The sequence below is a fragment of the Kogia breviceps genome, chromosome 9 (genome assembly GCF_026419965.1).
Source record: "Kogia breviceps isolate mKogBre1 chromosome 9, mKogBre1 haplotype 1, whole genome shotgun sequence".
NCBI classification, from domain to species: Eukaryota; Metazoa; Chordata; class Mammalia; order Artiodactyla; family Physeteridae; genus Kogia; species Kogia breviceps.
Genome location: NC_081318.1, coordinates 12,703,259 through 12,725,716, shown reverse-complemented (window position 1 = coordinate 12,725,716; position 22,458 = coordinate 12,703,259). Strand labels below are relative to the sequence as shown.

Sequence of the window (22,458 nt, the reverse complement as noted above, 5' to 3'; positions counted from 1 at the left end):
AGACCCCAACCCAGACCTGCTGAGTCAGAATCTGCATTTTAACTGGATCCCCACGGGGTCTGCGCGCCCAGTAAAGTTTGAGGACCACTGCTCTGGAGGTGTGATTCCAATCAGGGTTAGTTTTTTTGGCAAGAAAGCTTCATAGCCCTGTTGTGGATTTCTTACTGTATCACATCAGGAAGTACGCGGTGTCTGGTTGTCTTGCTTTTGGGGATGTTAAGCCTGGTCAGTGGGCTGGGATGTGATCAGCCTGACCCACCTGTTAGAAAGTTGAGAAGTCGATTCTGAGAGCTCCCTGGGGCCACATGGTGAAGAGGAGGGCAGCTAGATGGATTTGAATGTCGACTTACACTTACCAGTCTGCGACCCTGGACAAGGTGCTTCAGTTCTCTGTCTGTAAAATGGGCATCGTGGTGGATGCATCTCATCGGGCTGTCATGCAGATTCTCTTAGAACCGGACTTGGCACAAAGCAAGCTCTCCATCAGAGACAGTGCTGCCTTTCCACTTTTCCTTCCTCATTAGAGAAAGCATCCTAACAAAAATGTCTTGAGTGGGGCCTTGCAGACTGGGTGGGACAGTGTTCTAGGGGACATTCATGACTTGAATGTCACTTCTTAGGCGACATTCAGAAGTGCACAGTGTATTTTTGGAGATTGGCGAAGAATTTGACTTCCCTAGAGTTGTTTTTCTCAGTAGAGTGTGGGGAAAGCCAGATTGGGGAAGGCTTTGACTCTAGGAAGTTTGTGGTCTTTGGTGAGCAGTGAAGACTCAGTGAAGAGGCTCAAGGACAGGAGAATGTTGCGAAGTGGGGTTTAGGACATTGAATCCGTCTCCCTGCGCAAGAGACGCAGGAGGGAGAAAAGCCCGAAGACTGGGAGGGCGTTTCAGTGGTTCACGCAGAAGGTAGGAAAGGCCAGAGCCAGAGTGGTGGCATTGGGGTGGGGGGGGGGGCGGAATAAAAGGGCGGTTATGAAGCAGTGTAGCAGTGTGAACAATGCCTGAGCGTGGGCGCTGTGGGCGGACACACTTCTGTTTGGTCTGGGTTTTGCTACTTACTGGCCACGTCAAGTTACTTAATTCCCTTAACCTCTGAGCCTCATTTTCCTTACTGGTGACTGGGGACAGTGAGGTCTGTTTAGCAGGTTACCTGTAAGAATTCAGTGAGAATGGTGCATGTCACGTGCCCGGCTTAGAGTTGCCACTCGATAAATGCTGGCCGTAATTATTACTAGATGATTGGGTGTCTGGCTGAAGGAGAGGAGGGTAGGAGAAATCATTTTTTAGCTTCAAGTAAGTCTAGGATAATTGGTGATAACAGAAAGAGGAAGGTTGCCAGGGAGAATTGGTTTAAGGAGGCGGTATTACATTCCCTTTTAGGTGTGTTGAGTTTGAGACCCTGACAGGATGTCCAGGGGTAAATGTGTCAGATTTCAGGGGGAAATGATGCAGGAGCCACACTTGACTAGACCTGTGCTATTTCTTTTGGTACAGATTACGGGTCCAATAATGCCTTGTGCTTTATTTCTCAGTATCTCTGCGGTTTCTGACCAAGCAGATGTTTTATTTTACTTGGACATCCATTCACATTAGCCTCTGACGTTGCAGTCAGTGGTCCAGGACGGGGCTGGTTCAGCAGCGGAAGGTAGCAAGCCTGTTGCCCTCATGGCTTTCCCTCATTCCAGATTTTGTTGCAATTTGAAGAAAGCAGTTTGTTTCGCGTTTTAGCCGTTTCAAGTTTCTTTTCTCTCTCTCTCTCTCTGAGCACAAGCTGATGCTGAAATTTGGAATATTAATAGGTGCTATTTAAAGAAGTTCATTTATGGGCAATTAAATAACATGCCTGTCAGCCCAGATTTGATAGGGAATAGGGGAAGCTTTTTTTTTTTTTTTTTAAGTGCAGTGAAGTTTATTTTCCCTTTCCTTTTAACTCTTTGTCATATTATTTAGAAAACAGATTTCTTCTTTTTAAAAAAAACCGTGTTGTTTATTTTGCTTCCTTTCTGTGTGTTTTCTATATGTTTACTAGTGGAAGGTAGAGTGGGATGGGGTTGGACTGAGATGGAACGGCAGAGGTATATTTAAGTTATATTTTGTTTTGCAGATTTTACATAATTTTTAGGGGTATTTATATCCGTGGTTTTAGCTGCTCCAGGCACTGCAGAGAGAATAATCATAGCTGCTGCTAAAATTAACCCTTCCTCAGGTAGTAACTGACATCTCAAATATTACATGTCCTGGAACTGCAGAAATACCGACAATAGTAGCTACTAGTTTATGTGTTTATAGGTCAGAAGTTATCCAGATCTGTCCTGAATCTTGGAGCTCAAAGTAAATAACCTCTTTCTGCATGTGATTTATACAGAACACATTGTTGGGTGGGAGGAAGATCGGAAGGGACTCTCTCTTCCTGAATACCTGTCATAATCTCTGTTATTTGTTTTCTGTCTTTTCTTTTTCTATGCAAATAGGTGCAAGGACCTTGTATATAATTGTTACTCGTTGTGTATTTGTTTGTAATTGTATATGCAAATGTATAATGGTTGACAGAACAGAAAGAACTAGTATTTGGGTTGCCTAGTGAAGTTAATGTTCTACAGTATGTGAAGAAAAGCATGTGGCATAGAATGTTTAAGTTGGCATGTCGGGTAAAAATGAATGGATGGAAAAAAGAGCAGGAAGTGGAAGAAGTAAATGAACCGTAAGAGAATGTCAGAATGCTTGTGAGAATTAGGTAGGAGTAGGAGTCATCGAAAAAGTGGCTAGTGGTAGCATCTCAAAGAACGACGCCCTTTAAAGGCAGCCAAAGCCCGCACCTGAGCGTAACCTAGCAGCTAGCCGGAGAGGGTCCTCAGACCTCGGCTCCTGCGAATATTAGTACGGCGGTGGAGTCGGAACAGAAATTGGTATTTTAGGGAAAGCTGAGGCTCGAATAAAAGGATGAAAATAGAATAAATTCATGTTCTAAGAGGAGAAAGAGAGACAATTTAGGCTTCCTACATGTCCATTTCTCTTGGTCGATGGAATGCGGGAATTAGCGGCAGAACCCATTTCCATCTCTCTGGCTGATGGCAAGTTCTACAGAACAGACCCAAATGATTCACTTATTATGTGAGAGGAGCCCGCAGGGGATGCCATTTTTCATTAAGTCATTTCCTATCCTGAATTGGAGAGGAGAAGTTTTGTGGAGAAAACCCGAGGAATTCGAAGGTACTTGAAATATTTAGAAGTACTGGCGTGTTCCACTTAAGCCTACATGTATAGACTAAAATGGCTGGGAACAGGTAAGATTGGAGGAAGATAGCCTTTGGATTTCTATATTTCAGAGAGTGAGAAAGAATAAGCACTAGTTCAACTAGAGCTTTGTGCAGCTGCTAGCCATTTTTATAGATGGGGCCTTCCCGCTGAGGACAGAGGTTGGATCTTTGTCTGGCTAATAAGTGTTCTTGAATTAATGCATAAAGAGTGGGGTCAGATTTAGTTGGGCTTTTTCCGAAGCCTACTTGCAGAAGATAAAGTAATCATTATAGCTATCAGTCGTGAATTGAGGTGACCATAGCAGAGGCGTATGCCTGCGTGTGTGATTAAAGAGTGGATGGAGACTTATTGACTGCTTTTTGTGCCATTTGGGGATGCCCGTAGAGAGCAGAGGAGAAGCAGAGGTTGTGAGAAAAAAGGCCACTGTTGAGAATGAGAAGGCTTAAGTTCTCCTGCTCAGGCTTTGAGTAACTTCTGTCTGACGATGGGCAAATCCCCAGGCCAGAAGTTTCTCAGACTAGATCAATTGGGTGTTTTTTAGGAGCTCAAAGGAGATGGCACTGTTGGAGGATTCCCTCGTTAAGGGAACGTACCAGAATCACGTGGGGTTTAGGGATTGGCAAGACATAAGGTGTGTGTGGGGGGTGGGTGTGGTGTGGTATGGTATGTGTGTATCTCTTGTGTTGGGGGAGGTTGAAAAGCATTGGACTAGATCATTTCTGAGGACTTGCCCAGCATTAAAAATGTTAATTGTCAGGAAATGGAACTTGGGTTTGGATGCCTTTGATAAAGGCATTTTATTTAGCTTTAAATAAAACACCTTTAAAGCTGTAGAGCTTTAACACTTTGACAAATAGATAAATAAAGATAGTAAAAACAGGGATTGTAGACCTGAAAATTAGTGTAAATGTTCAGGAAGCCATGGTTAAGTAGTGGGTAAATTGATATCTCTGGGGTAAATCACACATCTTACGTATTAAATGGGCTGAAACATATTTTGGCAAAGGCCTGCTGGGAGGACTGACTTTACTGAGACAAGATACGAAAGGGGTTGAGGGATTAGTTCATTCCTCAGAGAAGCTACTTTCTCTAGATTTTTTTTTTTTTTTTTGGCGGTACGCGGGCCTCTCACTGTCGCGGCCTCTCCCGTTGCGGAGCACAGGCTCCGGACGCGCAGGCCCAGCGGCCATGGCTCACGGGCCCAGCCGCTCGGCGGCATGTGGGATCCTCCCGGACCGGGGCACAAACCCGTGTCCCCTGCATCGGCAGGCAGACTCCCAACCGCTGCGCCACCAGGGAAGCCCTGTGTGAAACTTTTGAAAACTGTAAAGCACTGTAGAATTTAAAGAATCATTCAAAAAAAAAAAAAAAAACCTTAAAAAAATCATTACTGTTTTCATTGTTCTCTTGGAGTTTCTAATCAGCATACTATCCATTTTCTTCTATCCAAATGAACATTCTTCAGGCCTCAAAGATTAAGCATTCTTGTTTACGGGGCTGCATTTCTTCCGGCTTTGTCATATGCCTTTCTCTTCGGCAGAGAGTCAGCATTTTCCCATGAGTGACAGAGGCTCACTGCAGCAGCCCTTACCTGTTTGGGTGGGGAATTGGAGGTGGCATGGGCTTGAGGAGGAACCTGTAGTTGTAGTTTGAAAGAGCTTTCCTGTCTTGCTTCTCAAAGGTTCATTTTCATCTTTGCTTCCGTTTCCACTGTATCCCTGGTGACAGCCAGTGGGTACCACCACTGCAATATAATGATTAATTATTCTAGTACACTCTGATAAGTAGAAGTAGTTGTTACAAACATCTAAACTTGAAATCTGTTTTGTGTAAAGCAAAAACTGTGTTTGCATGCATGCAGGGAAAAGCTGATGGTGGAAATTGCTGTACAGTTTGCCTCTAGACTATAGTGGGAAGTCTTTTTTGGGAAATAGGATGGATCCACGTGATTTTTCTCTCCGTGTAGAGCTGTTATGGAAATAACAACTTATCTTATTTTGCAGTCCTAAAGTAATAAATAAAACATTTATGGCTCAGAATAAATTGAGAGCACCCCACTTCCTGTGGTAGCAGGCATTGTTCATATTCTTTTAAAGCCTCAGCTAGGGTGACATCAGATTTTTTTCATTTTCTAATCCAGAAGCTTGTCATTTCTTTCTGTCAAAGAACCCGCATCTTAGTCCTGAGCAGACCTTCAGGGACTCTTTTTGATATGACTACATTTTGTAGCACCTCTTTTAAATTGTGTTAAACTTCAGTTCTCTCAGCAGGCAGCACGCTGTAGTGGAAGGAGCATGGCCTTGGAATTTATATACAGTACTTTTTTTTTTTTTTTCCCCCTGGTCACAGGGTCTTTGTTTCACAATCAGATTCTTGACTCATTAGCAATCTGGAATTTCTGACACCAAACTCAGCCACTGGGACAGTTCTCATGGTGCTTCCTGGTGTACCAAAAGGAGTTCTTGACTTAGCCTTTCTAGAGGGTTCTAGTTCCATTACCCTCTCTGGCAAACATACACACGTGTGTGTGCTCACACACACACACCCCCACACCTCCCTGGGTCTTCTTGATCTAGTACAGTTCCTGTGACTGTTTGAAGTTTCCCCTCCTCTCCTGTCCTGCCCCACAATGAGCCCTCCTCTTGCCCTTTGGTGGTCATGACAGTGAAGAACCACCCCCAGCTGATCTCTTGGTTCAAGAATGCCAGATACTCCTTCGAAGAATAACCTTCAGTTTATCCTCCAGAGCAGAGTCTGCCTGTCTGAGCACAGTGAGTGAGTCTCTCGTGTTCAAACATTTGCCCCTTATTTCTTAAACAGTTATTTATTGAGTATCTTAGATTACCTACAAGAGTCTGTGCTCTGTGCTATGGAAGAGAAGAGGGCGAATTATCCATGACTTCAAGACAGTTATAATCAGGGGGGAAAGATATGACAAGCAGCTTTGTGTGTGGTGAGGTAAGGGTGTGGGTGGTGTTGTTTGGCCTTCGATTTTTTTTTAAAGGGAGGGGGTACAAAATGACCACATCCTTGGAGGGGAAAAGTGAAGTCTGCTCTGTCTTTTAGGAACAGCAAGGCATGCAGTTTGCCAAGAGTAGAGGCAACGTCAAGAGCATGATGGGAGATAAGGGAAAGGATGCTCAGTCTTCTTCCTCGCTTGTCCACCACATCTTTCCTTTGGTTTTGAGATGAGGTGCAGTCTCCGTTTACTTGAGAGTCATTTGGTGTTCTCTGTGGAGGGTCCCAACGTGCAGGGTATCTCTTCCTGCTTCTGCTTTCACCTACTCATGGAGATGATCCTAGCCCCTCTCACCCCTCTTATTACCATGTGTATCTGCAGTCAAGAGCTCTGTCTGGAATTCCAGATGTGTATTTCCAGCTGGCCCCTGGAACCTTCCACCTGCTCTCTCATCACTGTCTCAGATCGACCAACCCAAAACTAAGCTCAGCTTCCTCCCTCCTCCACCTGTCCCTCCTCCTGCTTTCCATCTCCGTGTCTCCACTGCCTTCCACTGAAAGGTCAAGGCAGAAATGTGGGCACCATCTTCGACCCCTCCCTTCTCATTGGTTCCCACGAGCCAGCCCTTAAGTTTACCTCCCAAGTGTCTGCTGAGGTTCTAGTCCTCATCTCTGACCTGCGTTCCTGAAGAAGGCTCCCTGGGTTCAGTCTTACCTTTGACCCTTGCCCTCTTGACACCGCAGCCAGAATGATCCTCCTACAGGTCTCTTCTTACAACCCTTTAATGTCTTCTTATGGCCCTTAGGATAAAATCCCCATTCCTTAAATAGGTTAAGAAAGGCTCTTGGTGGTCTGGCCTGTACCTGGCTCCTCCCTGGCTTGCGGCCTGCAGCTGTCCCGAACTGCTTTCAGTTTCCTTCCTTCCTTGGTCGTGGTCTAGCGCTTGCAGACTTTTCACGTGCTCTTTCCTCGCCCGCATTCTCCTCCCTGTTTTCGCCTGGCTACTTTTTATTTGTCTCCCAGATCTCAACTTCGCTGTCCCTGTAAAAAAGTCTTCTCTAATTCCTTCCAGACTAGGTTAGATACCCCTATTATATGCCCCTTTCTGGTGCACATAAAAGTCACATCATTTGATGATTGCCAATCGAATTGTCTTTCTTCCCTTCTAAAGCGTAAACTTCATGAGGATGGGGAATGTTGGGCTTGTTCACTGGTATATCCCAGACATCTAGCACAGTGCCTGCCATATTATCTATCAAGAAACATGTCTTTTACTATATCACTGATATTTACCAAGAGCTATTCTTTGCCAGTGGATCCCAAGCTTCTTCAGGTCAGGACCAAATCTTGTTCATGGTGCTGTACCTGGCACTTTGTGTTAAATAAGTTTGTTTCACCAATCACTTTTGGGGGCTTTATTCCACCTGAACTTATTTTAAACAAATTATATGAATGTAAATTTAAGGGTTATATTAGACGAAACTAGGAAGTAATGGGATAAATTTAATAAATGTGCTATAATGTATACATCCAAAGGAGTATTGCCCATTCAGTATTGTCTGAAATGAAGAAGAAAGAGCCTTAAGGCACTTACTGTAGGGTTAGGTCGGCATGGGTTTGAAACGCAGCTCTCACGCTTCTCTGAGCCTGGACTTCCTCATCAGTAAGATGAGAACATAATGCCTGCCTTGGCAAGGTTGTTGCAGAGATTAAAGGTTTACGAAAACAACTGCCATAGTGTCTGTCACACAGTAGTTGTTCTGTGAATTTTAAGTTATTTTCTATTCCACCAGTGCAGCCATTACAGAAAATGCTTTCGAAATTCTTTTTTGAAATAGTTTTTCGAGCTTTCTGTAGACCATCAGAATACGTCAGTACGAGAAATATTTTTTCCTTTGAGGATACGTTTGATTTTCAGATACAGTTTGTTTCAGAGAGCGTGATCAACATAGTTAATACCATTTTTGATATTTAAAAAATTAAGTGTGATTAAAATGAGGATTTCTTTTGTAGTGTCTAAATTGGTACATATTCTGGCTTTCTCACGGATGGCATTGGTAGCATGAACGTTCCATTAGACACGGTAAAATCCAGGGAATTAACGATCAAAAAAATCTATTGATACTGAATAGCAGGCCGGTACATCAAGCAGTATTAGTAAGCTCAAGAGAGCTGAGATCTTTAATAATATACTTCATCACAAGTTTAACCATCAAAATTTTACTTCTAGCAAAAAAGAATTGAGGAAAAAAATGATCTAAGGGGCTACCCATATTCTTGTATATGTTTGGGGGTCTTGTGTTTTCAGCTGGGTCCACAGGCATCAGTGTGGCTGATTCAGTAAGGAAGATGGTATCTACTAATGACCCAGAGGAGCCTGGCGCCCTCAGAGGCCTGTCCCTCGTAGGAAGAGGAGGAACTGGCTGGGGGAAATGGACAGGGATGTAGAGATAGTCACTCGGCTTTTATAGAAGCATATACTTGTACAGGATAATCCATAGGCTGTCTTTGTGGGCTAAGAGAGTGGAAGCACAGGTCATTCTGTCTACTAGGAAAAACACGTTGAGGCAAGTGGTTGCAGGAAGACAGTCCTCTGAGGCTGCAAGTGGTACCCCAGGCAGTACGGAAGCTAGACTGAGGGTTAGCCGAGCCCCGGGGGGATCTGGTGACAATGCTCAGGTGACTACAAGGAACCTCGTTTTATTTTAGGGTCTGGCGGTTACCGAAGGCTCAGTATTTTACCTCGTCATTGTACAGAAGGGCATATGAGTGCGAGGGGTCAAGTCAACTATCAGGGGTTACTGACACGTTAATTATTTTTACCCTGAATTGTCCTCATCTTGCACGTGCGTATATTTTGTTGATGCTAAAATAATTCACCGAGAGCAGTCGATGGAGGGGCATGCGAAGAGAAGAGCAGAACATGAATATTTGTGACTCGGGTGGGGGAAGGGAGAGGAGCTTGTGGGACTCTCTTTGCCACGGGGTAGTAGGGAGCAGTGTCACTCAAGCAGGGGGACTGAACCTGGCTGTAAAGGCGTCTTGTGGGGTAGACCTCACAAGGGATCAGTCCCCCTGAAATCTTCGTATGTGCTTTTGAGGTACTGGTGTCATTATAATTGTAATGGGACATTGTCATTGCCCTTAGGTTTCAGGTGGGCAGCAGAGATACTTCCCCTTAGGGAAGAGATACTTCCACTTTCTCATAGAAGCTGACTGCTCTATGAAATCTAGGGGTCCTCCTCCAGCCTGGCTATGGAAGAAGAATCCATAGCCTTTGACTGCAACCATGGCAGGAAGCAAAAGGTTGTTTAGTTTTTTTAGTTCAAACTTAAATGTCAAAATTAGATTTGAATTACTATAAAAATGCGAAATTCAAGGTCTTTGATGTTACGAAAAAGGTCTAGACAGAAAATTTAAGTGAAGTAACACTTTTCTCCTTTTAATTCTTTCCTATAAATTGTTTATTCGTCATGATTTCTGGGTATTAGTTTTCTTAACTGTTGTTAACCAGGTTGAAGTTATTATCTCAGCAGTGCCAGCAACATGCATTAGAATTACCTCTTACAGGGAGAAGATTCTGGAACCCAGTAGGCAGTCAGCCATTTAAAGTGCTCTTAAGGTATAAGTGGCACAAACATTTTAGAAAGCTTTATGATAAATAGATGAACATATTCTGATAGAACGTTTTCATTTTTGCAAGGCAAAATTTTGCCTCATGCCCAAATTTTCTGTTTATGATACAATTGAGTATCTGACTGTGATACAAAAAATAAGAGATTTAGATCAGCGGTCCCCAACCTTTTTGACACCAGGGACCAGTTTCGTGGAAGACAGTTTTTCCAGGGACCGGGTGTGTGTGGGGGGTGGTTTTGGGGTGATTCAAGCACATTACATTTATTGTGCACTTTATTTCTTTATTAGTACATTGTAATATATAATGAAATAATTATATAGCTCACCATAATGCAGAATCAGTGGGAGCCCTGAGCTTGTTTTCCTGCAACTCGATGGCCCCATCTGGGGGTGATGGGAGACAGTGACACCTGAAGGGTGTTGCTTATGTGCAGTCTACTCTGTAAGATGCAGCTTAATTGTCACTTGCCACTCACTGATAGGGTTTTGATATGAGCCTGCAAGCAGTTGATTTATTGTGGTCTCTGTGCCGTCAGACCTCTCTGCTGATGATCATCTGTATTTGCAGCCGCTGTCACCGCCTCAGCTCCGCCTCAGATCATCAGGCATTAGATTCTCATAGGGAGTGTGCAACCTAGATCCCTCGCATGTGCAGTTCACAGTAGGGTTCGTGCTCCTATGAGAATCCAAGGCTGCCGCTGATCTGACAGGAGGTGGAGCTCAGGTGGTAATGCGAGCCATGGGGAGCGGCTGTAAATACAGACGAAGCTTTGCTCGCTCACCCGCCGCTCACCTCCTGCTGTGCGGCCCGGTTCCTAGCGGGCCACAGACTGGTACTGGTCTGTGGCCTAGGGGTTGGGGACCCCTAATTTAGATAAAACACTAGCAGAAGCAACTACATAATAAATTTATTTCTGGCAAATGACCTGAATAATTTCTACTGGATAAGAAAAATGCAGGGTATGTGCATGCATTTTCTATTGCTGCCCTAACAAATTACCACAAACGTAGTGATCTAACACAACACAAGTTTATTATGTTATGGTTTTGTGGATTCGAGGTCCGACGCAAGTCTCACTGGGCTACAGTGACGGTGTTGGCAAGGACAGCGTTCCCTCTGGAGGCTCTGGGGTGAACCCATTTCCTTGCCATCACAGCTTCTGGAGTGTACCCACACTCCTTGACTTATGGCCGCCTTCCATCTTCAAAGCCAGTGAGGTTGCATCTTTCTGACCATCCTTCCATGGTCATATTTGCAGCTGAAGTTTCTCTGCTTTTAAGGACCCTTGTGGTTTGATTGGGCCCAGCTGCATAATCCAGGATTCTCTCCAGATCCTAACTTAGTCACATCTGCAAAATCCCTTTTGCCACATAAGGTAACATTTTCACGTTCTGGGATGTGGACATCTATTTCTTTTTCTTTGGCTGAGCCACGCAGCTTGCGGGATCTTAGTTCCCCGGCCAGGGATTGAACTCAGGCCCACGGCAGTGTAAGCGCTGAGTCCTAACCACTGGACTGCCAGGGAATTCCCAGATGTGGACATCTTAGAGGGAGAAGGGATTGTCATGCCTACCCTAGTACAGAAACCTAACACCGGGTTTCATTCGGAGAAAGTATTTTTCAGATGTGCCCATGATTTGTTACAGGTCTTAAGAAACTTTGACTTGGGTATTTTATAGGGAAGAGTTCTACATATTTTAAAAAATGATGATGATTTGCTTGGATCTGAACCTACTTATTAAAGCTAACATTCATTCTGTTTTGTTTACTTTGATAGTGATAACCTACTAAGGAGAGCAGCCTGTCAAGAAGCTCAGGTAATGCCATTTAATATGAAACAATTAAAACCCGCCTTATCTCCACCGTGCAGAAATCTCAGTCTGTTCCAGGGGGACCTGCACAGTGCCTTGCATCAGTGCAGCTTGGCTATTTTTTCCCCACTATCGGCATGAATCAGGCTGCCAGCCAACTCTGAATAGACCTGGAGGAAGTTAACAATCTGGTGAAGAGCAGTTCTAACGCCCACCCGTTTAGACTTGTTTACTTCTGGATTAGTCCAAAGAACACAGAACTGGACTGGTTGGCACTCTGGGAATTTGTTCATGTCTGCAGGTGTCCTTGAAGATCTGGCTAAAGCCCAAATCATTCCTAATCCGAATAACCCCCAAGGATATCAGTTCAGAACAGGTGTTACCTCTCAAAGTCAAATCTTCTTAAAACTGTTGATTCATATTTTTAAAGCCTGCCTCTTTAGCACAACTGATTCAGACCCTCTCCCATGATATTGCACTTAAATATTCATCTGTCTAGTTGTAGCTGAATTGTTAATCCTTTCAAGTTTAAGGCCACATTTTTGTTCTTCCCTCCCCTCCAAATGTGTACTTTATACATTGCAGATTAATTTGCATGATTGAGTTGCCTTTTCATTACGTCACTCAGGCATAGATGTCAGAAGTACCAAAAAAGAAACATGAAACTAAAAAATGACAAAAGACATGATGCATTTAGTAGGAGAGGTGGGTGGCAGACCTCATGTTTGTTTTTGAAATGTTTCTGTGGATGACAATGACAGTAGATACTATTAATAAATTCCTCTCTTTAGTGATTCCCTAACTGTTCTAAATCCGTGTTTCAAGAATTTGATTGCTTTGTTGTTTTATCTCTTATGGCTCTAAGTTGTTTTGGAAATCAATTCAGATAAACGTTAATGTTAAATTTGAGGTAATCTTTACCTCAAGCTAATTTTCCATTAGCAACTGGAAAATCCTCTTGGGAGGGGAAGGCTTTCCCCCTTGAAGGATGAGTGGTCGCGGGTTACTCCCTTTCTTGTGCAAAATAAATACCTCCACCTCTGCTCTGAATTCCATCTCCTCTTACTTTTCCCACTGTTCTAATTCTCCACTTCCCAACACCCATTTATAGCTCCTTCCATAGAGTCTCCTCCCTCTCCTTACTTTTCCTGTCTATGTCCTTCCCTTTTCAGTCTAAATTCTTGAAAGACAGTGATTTTTTTTTTTTTAATCTCACATAAACTCACCTCATTGAAGTCTTATGTAAACCTGAGACATGAGTTGCAGGTAGATAAGACTTCTAGAGGCTAAAAGCTCAGGACCAGGAGGAATAATCTAGAATTGTAGACCTGGAATCTGGCAGGTTAATTAAATCATTTCTGGCCAAATTCCAGAAATAGTATTGGATAGAAAAAGAACAAATTACAATATTTAGAGATTTGGCAGCCAAATGTTAAGATCTAACTCAGTAAGAGTGAAAACAGAGTAATAATTATAACGTACACAGAAACTTTTTACAAAGAAATAGTATGTCTTTTTGAAGTATTCAGAAATAGAAGTTTATTTTTTTTTAAAGCAAGCAATAGACAGTGGTGACAAAGGATCTCCAGTGGGCTGTCAGGGAGGTGGTAGAGTTGGGGTCAGTTACTTAATAAAAATCTTGGTATAACTTTCATTTTTCTCCTATCTTTACTTTGTGCTTCTGTACTTAATTCTACCTTCTTGTCCCAGACCTACTTTCCACCATCTAAGACTCGCAATTTTGCCCTCTTTGGGGTTTTCCTATTCTCATTCCTTTTATTGACCACTTCCTCCTCCCGTTCCCATTTTCACTCCTCGCATCTAGTCCTCTGGGTGTCTTAACTCTGCCTCATCATTTATTAGCTCTTTAGAGCTGATAGAGTAGAAGTTTGGAGTTAGATTGATATAAATTCTAGGCTTGTAATTTATTAACACTTTGACTTTGACTGACTTAATCTTTCTGAATCTTGGCTTTCTCATCTATAAACATGGGAATATTTAATACCTCCTTGGTTTCTAAGAACTAAGAATTAATATGTGTGGAAGTGGCAAATACTAGGTGCTTAGTAAATATTAATTACATTTCTTTTCCTGTACCAGTTGATGCTACTTATCAAGGTTGCAAAGGAAGGAGGCAAATAGAGTCTTAGATTTATTTTTTATGTGTATAAAGATACGAAGATTAACTGGTAACATGAAGATTCTTCATGAATAAGCTTTAGTAATAAGTTAGAAGAGAAGAAGGTTATATTCTGAAAACTGAAGACAAATTAAACTTCCCTTGTGACAGACTACAGACTTACTGGTTGTAATAAACCTAGTCATATCTTACAGAGAAAAGAAAAGTTACTTACCTTTAGTAGGTGAATGAAGCAGGGCGTTTTATTGCAATATAAAATTCAGCTTATTTTCATTAAATAAAGGTGCACTTTTATTGTTGTTGTTCATGGTGGGGTTGTTAACATGAAATCCGGAAAGAACATTTGTTTCCCCAGGGGAGACACCGTATCTGCCAGAAGTAAATTCTTCTGGAATGAAAGAATATATGTGCCCACTAACTGAATAGCAGGACATTTACTGAAAACTGTTCTTTGTTCCTTTTTAGGTGTTTGGCAGTCAACTTATTCCCCCCGACGCACAAGTGAAGAAGGCGACCGTCCTTCTCAACCCTGCCGCTTGCAAAGGGTAGTTCAGTTTGTGATTTGTTACAGATTTGGTGTTTCTAAGGGGAAAAGAGTCACAGAATACTAGGCAGCTGGTTGGATTGTGTGGAATTGGAGCTACTAGGTTCAGTACCCTTGTAGCAATAAGATTCAATTGTAATGTAGAAATCACGGTTAATCAGATAGAACTGTAAAGCTGACTGATGCCTAGCTAGCTGGTCTCATTGAAGTTTAATAATTATTCCAGAATTAACACTCTCAAATCAGTCTCATCTGCTTGGTGGTAGCCTCCTTGGGAACAGCTTCTGCTGCTGTGATGTAAATTATGAGTCCACCTCTGTTACAAGATGTTCGGGGATGGCCGAAAGCACTGTGGCCTTGTGAGGTCAGAAACGTTCTTTCCCAAAGTGGTGAATGTAGAGTTAGGTCTTGGAGGTCAGCCAAGGGAGAGCACTCAGTGTTCCAGACTGACGAAATGGCCCATGGGGCCGGGGCCTGCAGACAGGAGTGCCGACTCATGTCACTTGCTGTGTCACAGGAAAGTCTGTAAACTGGTCTGGTCGGCCTCGAGGGGTCATGTGAGGCAACTGTGAGAATTAAGATGTGAAGAATAGCCGGGACCTTGGTTGACGGTCACGTATCCATGTTCATTTATTGTAACAAATGCACCACACTGGTGCAGGGTATTGAAAGTGAGGGAGGTTGTGTGTGTGTGTGTGTGTGTGTGTGTGTGTGTGTGTGTGTGTGTGCGCGCACGCGCGCATGTGTGCATGTGTGTAGGGGAGCAGGGGGTATGTGAGAACTCTCTGTATCGTCCACTCATTTTTACTGTGAACCTAACAACTGCTCTAAAAAATAGTCTATTAACTTTTTTTTTTTTTTTTTTTTTTTTTTTGGCGATACGCGGGCCTCTCACTGTTGTGGCCTCTTCCATTGCGGAGCACAGGCTCCGGACGCGCAGGCTCAGCGGCCATGGCTCACGGGCCCAGCCGCTCCGTGGCATGTGGGATCCTCCCGGACCGGGGCACGAACCCGTGTCCCCTGCATCGGCAGGCGGATTCTCAACCACTGCGCCACCAGGGAAGCCCTCTATTAACTTTTAAAAGTACCATAAGCAAAATAAAAATTTTTTTTTTTTTTTTACATTGCTAGTTAGGTACAACTCTCATTCAGTTGGAAAGGTAAATAAAAAGACTTTTGGTGTCTTTTAGAAGAAATCATTTAAAATTTAAAATTATTTTTTAAAAATAGTAAGAATTAAAGGGTTGAGGGGGAGAAAAAAGTGATACCTTTTATTCTATCTAACGGCCAGAACAGTTCTTTTTGTCCTGACTGAGGAAAAATTAATGAGTATGTATTAGATTGGATTCTCTAAGTTCGAAGTCAGATGACATTAAGATACTAAGAACAACAACATAAAAGCATAGTTGGGAGTAGCTTCTAAGTGGTAAGGTTAACATTGGAGAGAAACGCAGGGGCTCTGAAATAAGTTTCTCTAGTCATTTCTTGGGAGGTAGTGTGTGCGGCTTCACAGATGTGAGGGCTAGTCACACCTTATTTCTTTTTAATTCAGCAGTTCATTTACCTGCAGGTTGTCTAAATCGGCTCCATTACTCTACCTGATTGAATCCTATTTACCCACCTTTGTTGGAGTCACTTCCCGCCCCCATAAACCTACCAGTCATAAGGCCTCCTGTTCATTCTTGTTTAAAACCAGCACTGAACAAAAATGTCAACAAAGGTTCTAACACAACACAATCAAAATACCCAAGATAACTAAATAGTCACTGGTGGCCTGTGGGAGAAGCTAGCAGGGAACTGGGTGTATCCTCTGTATACCCTTCTCTGCTCTGTGATGCTGCCGGTGTTGCTTAACTTCTGAAATCCTCAGTTTACTTATCTGTGAAGTGTGAAAAGTCATAGCAGATGCCTTATAAAAATTACCGTGTAATTCTTTAGGATTAAATGAGGTAATGCCTATAAGGTATTTAGCATTCTTTCCATTTCATAGTTAGCACTTGATAAAAGAAATATATAAGCTGCTGTTCTTGGTATTACTGACCTGTAGGCTGGGTCACAAGGTTCTCTACTTGGCTCTCCCACCCTTGGATCTCTCCTTTTGCCTCCGTTGTTGTAACTGCTCCAGGTCCTATTCCTTTAGAGAGCTAGTAAGTTAGTAACTTGCTAATTCTCTTGAAATATTTGGCAGTTGGTTTAAGCTATAATCAGTCATTTTGAGTTCCTACCTGAGATATTTGCATTTTTAAAAAAATGAATAAACTTTTTTTTTTTAGATAAGTTTTAGGTTCCGTTTGCACTTTTACACTTAAGTGTATTTTCATTTTTAAAGGTAGGTTCTTGCTGAAAAGTGTAATACCATTGTCTGCAGGCTAGGGTAAGGAAAGTGTTTCTTTTCTAAAGTCATGGTCCCCGTTAACAAGTTGAATCCCTGCATGCTTCTAGGAAGCAGCCACTTTGAAACTCTCCGACATCTTTTTTTAAAGCTTTCACTATTTAACTGTACTATTTTTGTCATCTTAGCTCTGACCTGACACATAATTTATAAGTTATCATGTAGCTATTTCATTATGTAGTACTGGTTTAAAACTACATTAGAGCTTTTGGAAACAACTGTTTTGCATTAATAAATAATACATTAAGGAGTAATTATTTTGTGTGTGCGTGTGAACCTGCAAATTGCTACAGGTATGGAAAGTTTTAACTCTGGTGCTATCTCACCCTTAATTATATAATAAATAATACATTTATTACTGGTAACACTTGTTTTTCAATCTTTTACATGGAATATTAGAAGGAAAAAAATGCCTCACTTCCACTTTAGAGATTTTCTGTACCTGTGGCATCACAAAGATGTGAATAAAGGCCCAAATGTTCAAATCATTTTTCTTTCTTTTTTTAATTGAGGTATAGTTGATTTACAGTCTTGTGTTAGTTTGAGGTGTACAGCAAAATGATTCAGTTATATATACGTATGTATATTTTTTCAGATCCTTTTCCATTGTAGGTTATAAGTTATTGAATAAAGTTCCCTGTGCTATACAGTAAATTCTTATTGTTTATCTATCTTATATATAGTAGTGTGTATCTGTTAATCCCATACTCCTACTTTATCCCTTCCCCCTTTGGTAACCATAACTTTGTTTTCTATGTCTGTGAATCTTTCTATTTTTAAATAAATTCATTTGTATTATTTTTTAGATTCCACATATAAGTAATATCATATAATATTTGTCTTTCTCTTTCTGTCTTACTTCACTTAGTATGATAATCTCTAGGTCCATCCATGTTGCTGCAAATGACAATATTTCATTCTTTTGTATGGCTGAGTAATATTCCTTTATATATAATATATTCCCCCCACACACACACACATCTTTATCCATTCATCTGTTGATGGACACTTAGGTTGCTTCCATGTCTTGGCTATTGTAAATTGTGCTGCTGTGAACACTGGGGTGCATGTATCTTTTCGAATTAGAGTTTTCCTCTTTTCTAGATACGTGCCCAGGAGTGGGATTGCTGGATCATATGGTACTTCTATTTTTAGTTTTTTAAGGACCCTTCATACTGTTCTCCATAGTGGTTGCACCAATTTACATTCCTACCAACAGTGTAGGAGGGTTCCTTTTTCTCCACATCCTCTCCAGTGTTTATTCTTTGTAGACTTTTTGAGGATGGCCATTCTGACTGGTGTGAGGTGATACCTCATTTTACTTCTGCAAATCTTATTTGTTTTTTTTTAATTAATTAATTAATTAACTTATTATTTATGGCTGAGTTGGGTCTTCATTACTGTGTGCGGGATTTCTCTAGTTGCGGTGACCGGGGGCTACTCTTCGTTTCAGTGCGCGGGCCTCTCATTGCAGTGGCTTCTCTTGTTGTGGAGCATGGGCTCTAGGCGTGCGGGCTTCAGTAATTGTGTCTCGCGGGCTCTAGAGCACAGGCTCAGTAGTCGTGGCACATGGGCTCAGTTGCTCCGTGGCATGTGGGATCTTCCCAGACCAGGGCTCGAACCCGTGTCCCCTACATTGGCAGGCAGATTCTTAACCACTGTGCCACCAGGGAAGCCCAAATCTTATTTCTTAAACTAACTCAGAGGAGCTTATAGGTGTGTTGTGCTTGATTAATACAGCTGATTGAGACTTCGCCAGAGTTTTGCTTCTCAGAGATAGATCTCATCCACTTCCACCTGACCCTTTCTTATCAACCTAGTAATGAAAGCAGCCCTGCAAGGAGAAGTGTTTACAGTATCACTAGCTCAGCCTTTTATTGTCGGGTTAAGCCCCAGAAATGGTGATCTGGAATTTCCATTTAGCCTTTCATGTCCATTCTAAAAAGCATTCAGAGCTGTAGAAGAGGGAGGATATGTTTGTTTAATTAGCTTATTACGTGCCTGATCAGCTGTGCCCTTGGTTCAAGGTTCTTTTGGTTCTTGTGAAAATTTGCTCGGGCTTCTCAGTTTCTATTTTAATTCATATTCAGAAATGTTTTCTGTTCTGTGTTCCATTTGATGGCTGTTTCTTATTAGCTTAAAGAATGTTGAAGTTGGTCTGTGCATAACTCGACACGTTCCTCATTCACTACTTTTGTGTCTGTTTCTAGTATAAAATATTCTTAAGAAAGTTGAAGCATGCATCACTGATAAAAAAAATAATCTTTTTGGAAGAGGAGTGAGTAAATGTGGATGTAAAAATTAGATGTTTGGTGTTGACTGTTTTGAAAGTATTCGTTTTTGTTTTTGTTTTGTGATGTGATAGTTGAAAATATTTGGGTAAAAGACAAGTCAGCTGATTGGTACGTTTTAACATTTATTCAACTTTGAGACTGTGCAATTGGGGACTTTTTGCAGCTTCTGTATCCCTTGATTTCTAGTACATTCTCAGTCAACCACTGGAAAGTAAATAAGTTCCACGAGGGCTTATTACATTATACCTCAGTTACACGTATTTTTGTCTGCCTTGTCCTGTTGTTTGCCTAGTTCCTAGATGTGTCTAGCACACAGTAGAGGCTTAGTAAATGCTTGTTGAGTGAATCAGACATTGTTGCCTGAGTGGAGCCATATCTAGTGTACACACTTCCTCTAGAGGAACTAGATTGTGCACTGTAAGCATCCCACATGGGTAAGAGCTTATTGTATTAGACAAGGGGCAAAATCTTGGAGTGAAAGAGTCCACGTTTATATCCAGAGAAGCTCATTACTCTTCACTAGCCTTCCTGTCCTTGAACAAATAGAGGAAACGTGTTCTCTACGCTATTTCTTGTTCTCTTCTAGAGAAGATGGTTGGGCTTTTTATATTTCCTCTTGAGAACTCGTGTTAAAATATTTGTGCTTTTTTTCCTTTGTCTACAGCAAAGCCAGGACTCTATTTGAAAAAAATGCTGCCCCGATTTTACACTTATCTGGCATGGATGTGACTATCGTTAAGGTGAGAACTGCTCTAGAGTGTTGATTTTATCCAAGCTACCCCCCCACCCCTTATAACATATCCTCTTCTCTTGACTTCTTAGCAGAATTCACTTATCACTTAGAAGATAAGAACAGAGAAGTCAATGTTGTTTTCTTCTTCTGATAATTAATAAGATAATATTGTTTTTCCAACCACGGTCAGCTTTTCACTTTCAGAACAGGATTAAATGGAGCCATGAACTTGGCTCCTTTCATCTGACAGATAGGACGCAGAACTATTTTCTCTTGGAAGATGAAGGTTGTTACAGCTGTAAGAATTCTTTTTCTGACTATTAAAAAGAAATTTCAAGTTTGAGTAATTAATTTAATTTCTTGGTAGTTCCGCAAACAGGTAAACATTTTCTTTCTGGTGAGGAATTATTTCAGGTGAGGAATTTTAAGTGGTAAAGCTTTAGAATTTTCCAGATTTGGGTAAGAAGAAGTGGGGACAAAAATAAATGAGAGGGAATTGTGCTATTTTAGAAGATGCCTCAAGTCTCCACTTTCTTGACTTTTAAGTGCTATGTGTGTGGTATGTACATAGTTGTGTGTATTTGGTGAAAATCACTGTTACCATGTTTGTAAATCTATGGTATATCAGTTTTTAATATTACACACTTTCATTAAATCATAGACATTGAACGGTCATTTAGTCCAATTGACCATGCAATGTTAATGTTGAACTCTCTTCTCCAGCTTGTCCAAGGTGTGGTCTTCTAGTTGTCTGCCTCCGGGGATGGGAGAGTGGGGAAGAAAACTGACATTTATTTCAGGACCTGTAATGCATATTGCAGACTCCACGTATGAGAGATCTGAAAATGGTTATTTAAGACTGATACTGTTTGTTCCTGGAGTGTTTGGTTGAACTCACAGGGAGAACCATCTGGGCCTGGAGCTTTCTTTGAAGGGAAATTTTTTTGTATATTAAATTTCTTTAATGGCTGTAGAAGTACATCAGGAAGTTCTATTTCTTCTTGAATTAATTTTAGTAAGGTAAATTTTTTAAAGGAATTTGTGAATTTCATCTAAGTTTTCAAATTAATAGGCATCAAGTTGTTCATAATATCTTCTTTTTAACTTTTAAATTTCTGTAACATCTGAAATACATCATTTTCTTGTTCAATATTGTTTATTTGTGTTTTTTTTTTTTTTTTTTTTGCCTGCCAGTCATGTGAGAGGTGTGTCAATTTAATTAATCCTTGCCAAGAACCATTTTTTGGCTTGTTGATCCTTTCATTTATGTTTCTTTCATTAACTTTTGGTCTGTCTTTATTGTTTCCTTCATTCTACTTTCTTTGGCTTTTTTTTTTTTTTTTTTCCTTTGGCTTTTTTTCTGCTGTTCTTTTTGACATTTTAACTTGGATGTTTATTTCATTAAATTTCACCCTTTTCTCCTGGTGTTTTCTTAGAAAGCTATAAACTTTACTGCTTCAGCTGCATCCTAGGAGTTTTGATATATAATATTTTCATTATCATTCATTTCTAAATGTTTTCTAATTTTCATCATGATTTTTGTTTGACCTATGAGTTATTTAGCATGTTTTAAAATTTTCAAATCTAAAGTTTTCCCACATCTTTTTGTTAATGGTTTCTGATTTAATTGTGTTTTGGTCAAAGAATGTAGTCTATGTAATTCCAGTATTTTAAGTTTATTGAGATTTGTTTTATGGCCTAGCATGTGGTTTGTTTTCATAAATGTTTTATGTAGGCCTAAAAAGAATATATATCAGTTATTGGGTACCATGTTCTATATATGTCCATTAAGTCAAGTCTGTTAGTTGTGTGGCTCAAATCTTACATGTCCTTACTGATTTTTTTTCTTCTGTTTGAACTATAGATTATTCAGAAAGAGGTGTTAGAAATATCTCACTAGATAGATTTGTCTGTTTCTCTATGTAGTTTTATCCACTTTTGCTTTTTTATATTTTGAGACTATGTCAGTAGATGCATTCACATTTCAAATTATTTCATTTTTCTTGCATGTTGACACTGTCATAGAGTTACTCTCTTTAGCACTAATGCTGTCTTTTACTGTGGTCTATTTTACTTAGTATTGTTATTAACCATACTAGCTTGCTTTGATTAGTTTTTACATGGTATAATTTTTACTTATCTTTACTTAAGCCATTTTGTATCCTTATATTTTAATGCAACAATGGTAAAGGCATGAAAACAGGATATTTTAAATATCTAGTGCTTTTTGTGTGTGTGCCTTTTGACTGGACCATATAATCCATTATCATTTATTGTAATTGTTAATGTATTTAGATTTTTTTCTATACCAGTTATCTATTGCTACATCACAAACTGCCTTGACAACAGTTTTTCTGCTTACAATTCTGTTGGTCAACAATCCGTGTTCAGAGCTGTTCTTGTGTTGGTCTCACCTGGGCTCCTCAGTGGCTTGTCTTTTCATGACTTGATAGCTTATTTATTTCCCTTTCTCACTGAATAATATTCCATCATGTAGATGTACAACAGTTTGTTTATCCATTTACCCATTGAAGGACATCTTGATTGCTTCCAGTTTTGCAGTTATGAATAAAGCTGCCATAAACATTTGTGTGCATGTTTTTGTGTGGACATAATTTTTCAGCTCATTTGGGTAAATACCTAGGAGTGCAGTGGCTGTATTACATGGTATGCTTAGCTTTGTAAGAAACT

The 22,458-nt window shown here is 40.8% G+C and overlaps 1 protein-coding gene across 11 annotated transcripts in view; it reads left to right on the top strand.

Annotated features, from left to right (window-relative positions):
- Positions 1 to 22,458, top strand: part of AGK (acylglycerol kinase) — a 165,037-nt gene that overhangs the window by 98,446 nt on the left and 44,133 nt on the right. For 8 of the 11 annotated variants that reach the window (XR_010842055.1, XR_010842054.1, XM_067041976.1 and 5 more), the window contains 3 exons: positions 11,631 to 11,670; positions 14,270 to 14,349; positions 19,699 to 19,774. Coding sequence is in view for 8 of the 11 variants with exons in the window: in XM_067041976.1 (XP_066898077.1) it covers positions 11,631 to 11,670; positions 14,270 to 14,349; positions 19,699 to 19,774 (196 nt within the window). In the remaining 3 variants the exon portion in view is untranslated. The remainder of the gene's footprint in view (positions 1 to 11,630; positions 11,671 to 14,269; positions 14,350 to 19,698; positions 19,775 to 22,458) is intronic. The other 3 variants (XR_010842056.1, XM_067041982.1, XM_067041983.1) reach the window with 2 other exon arrangements.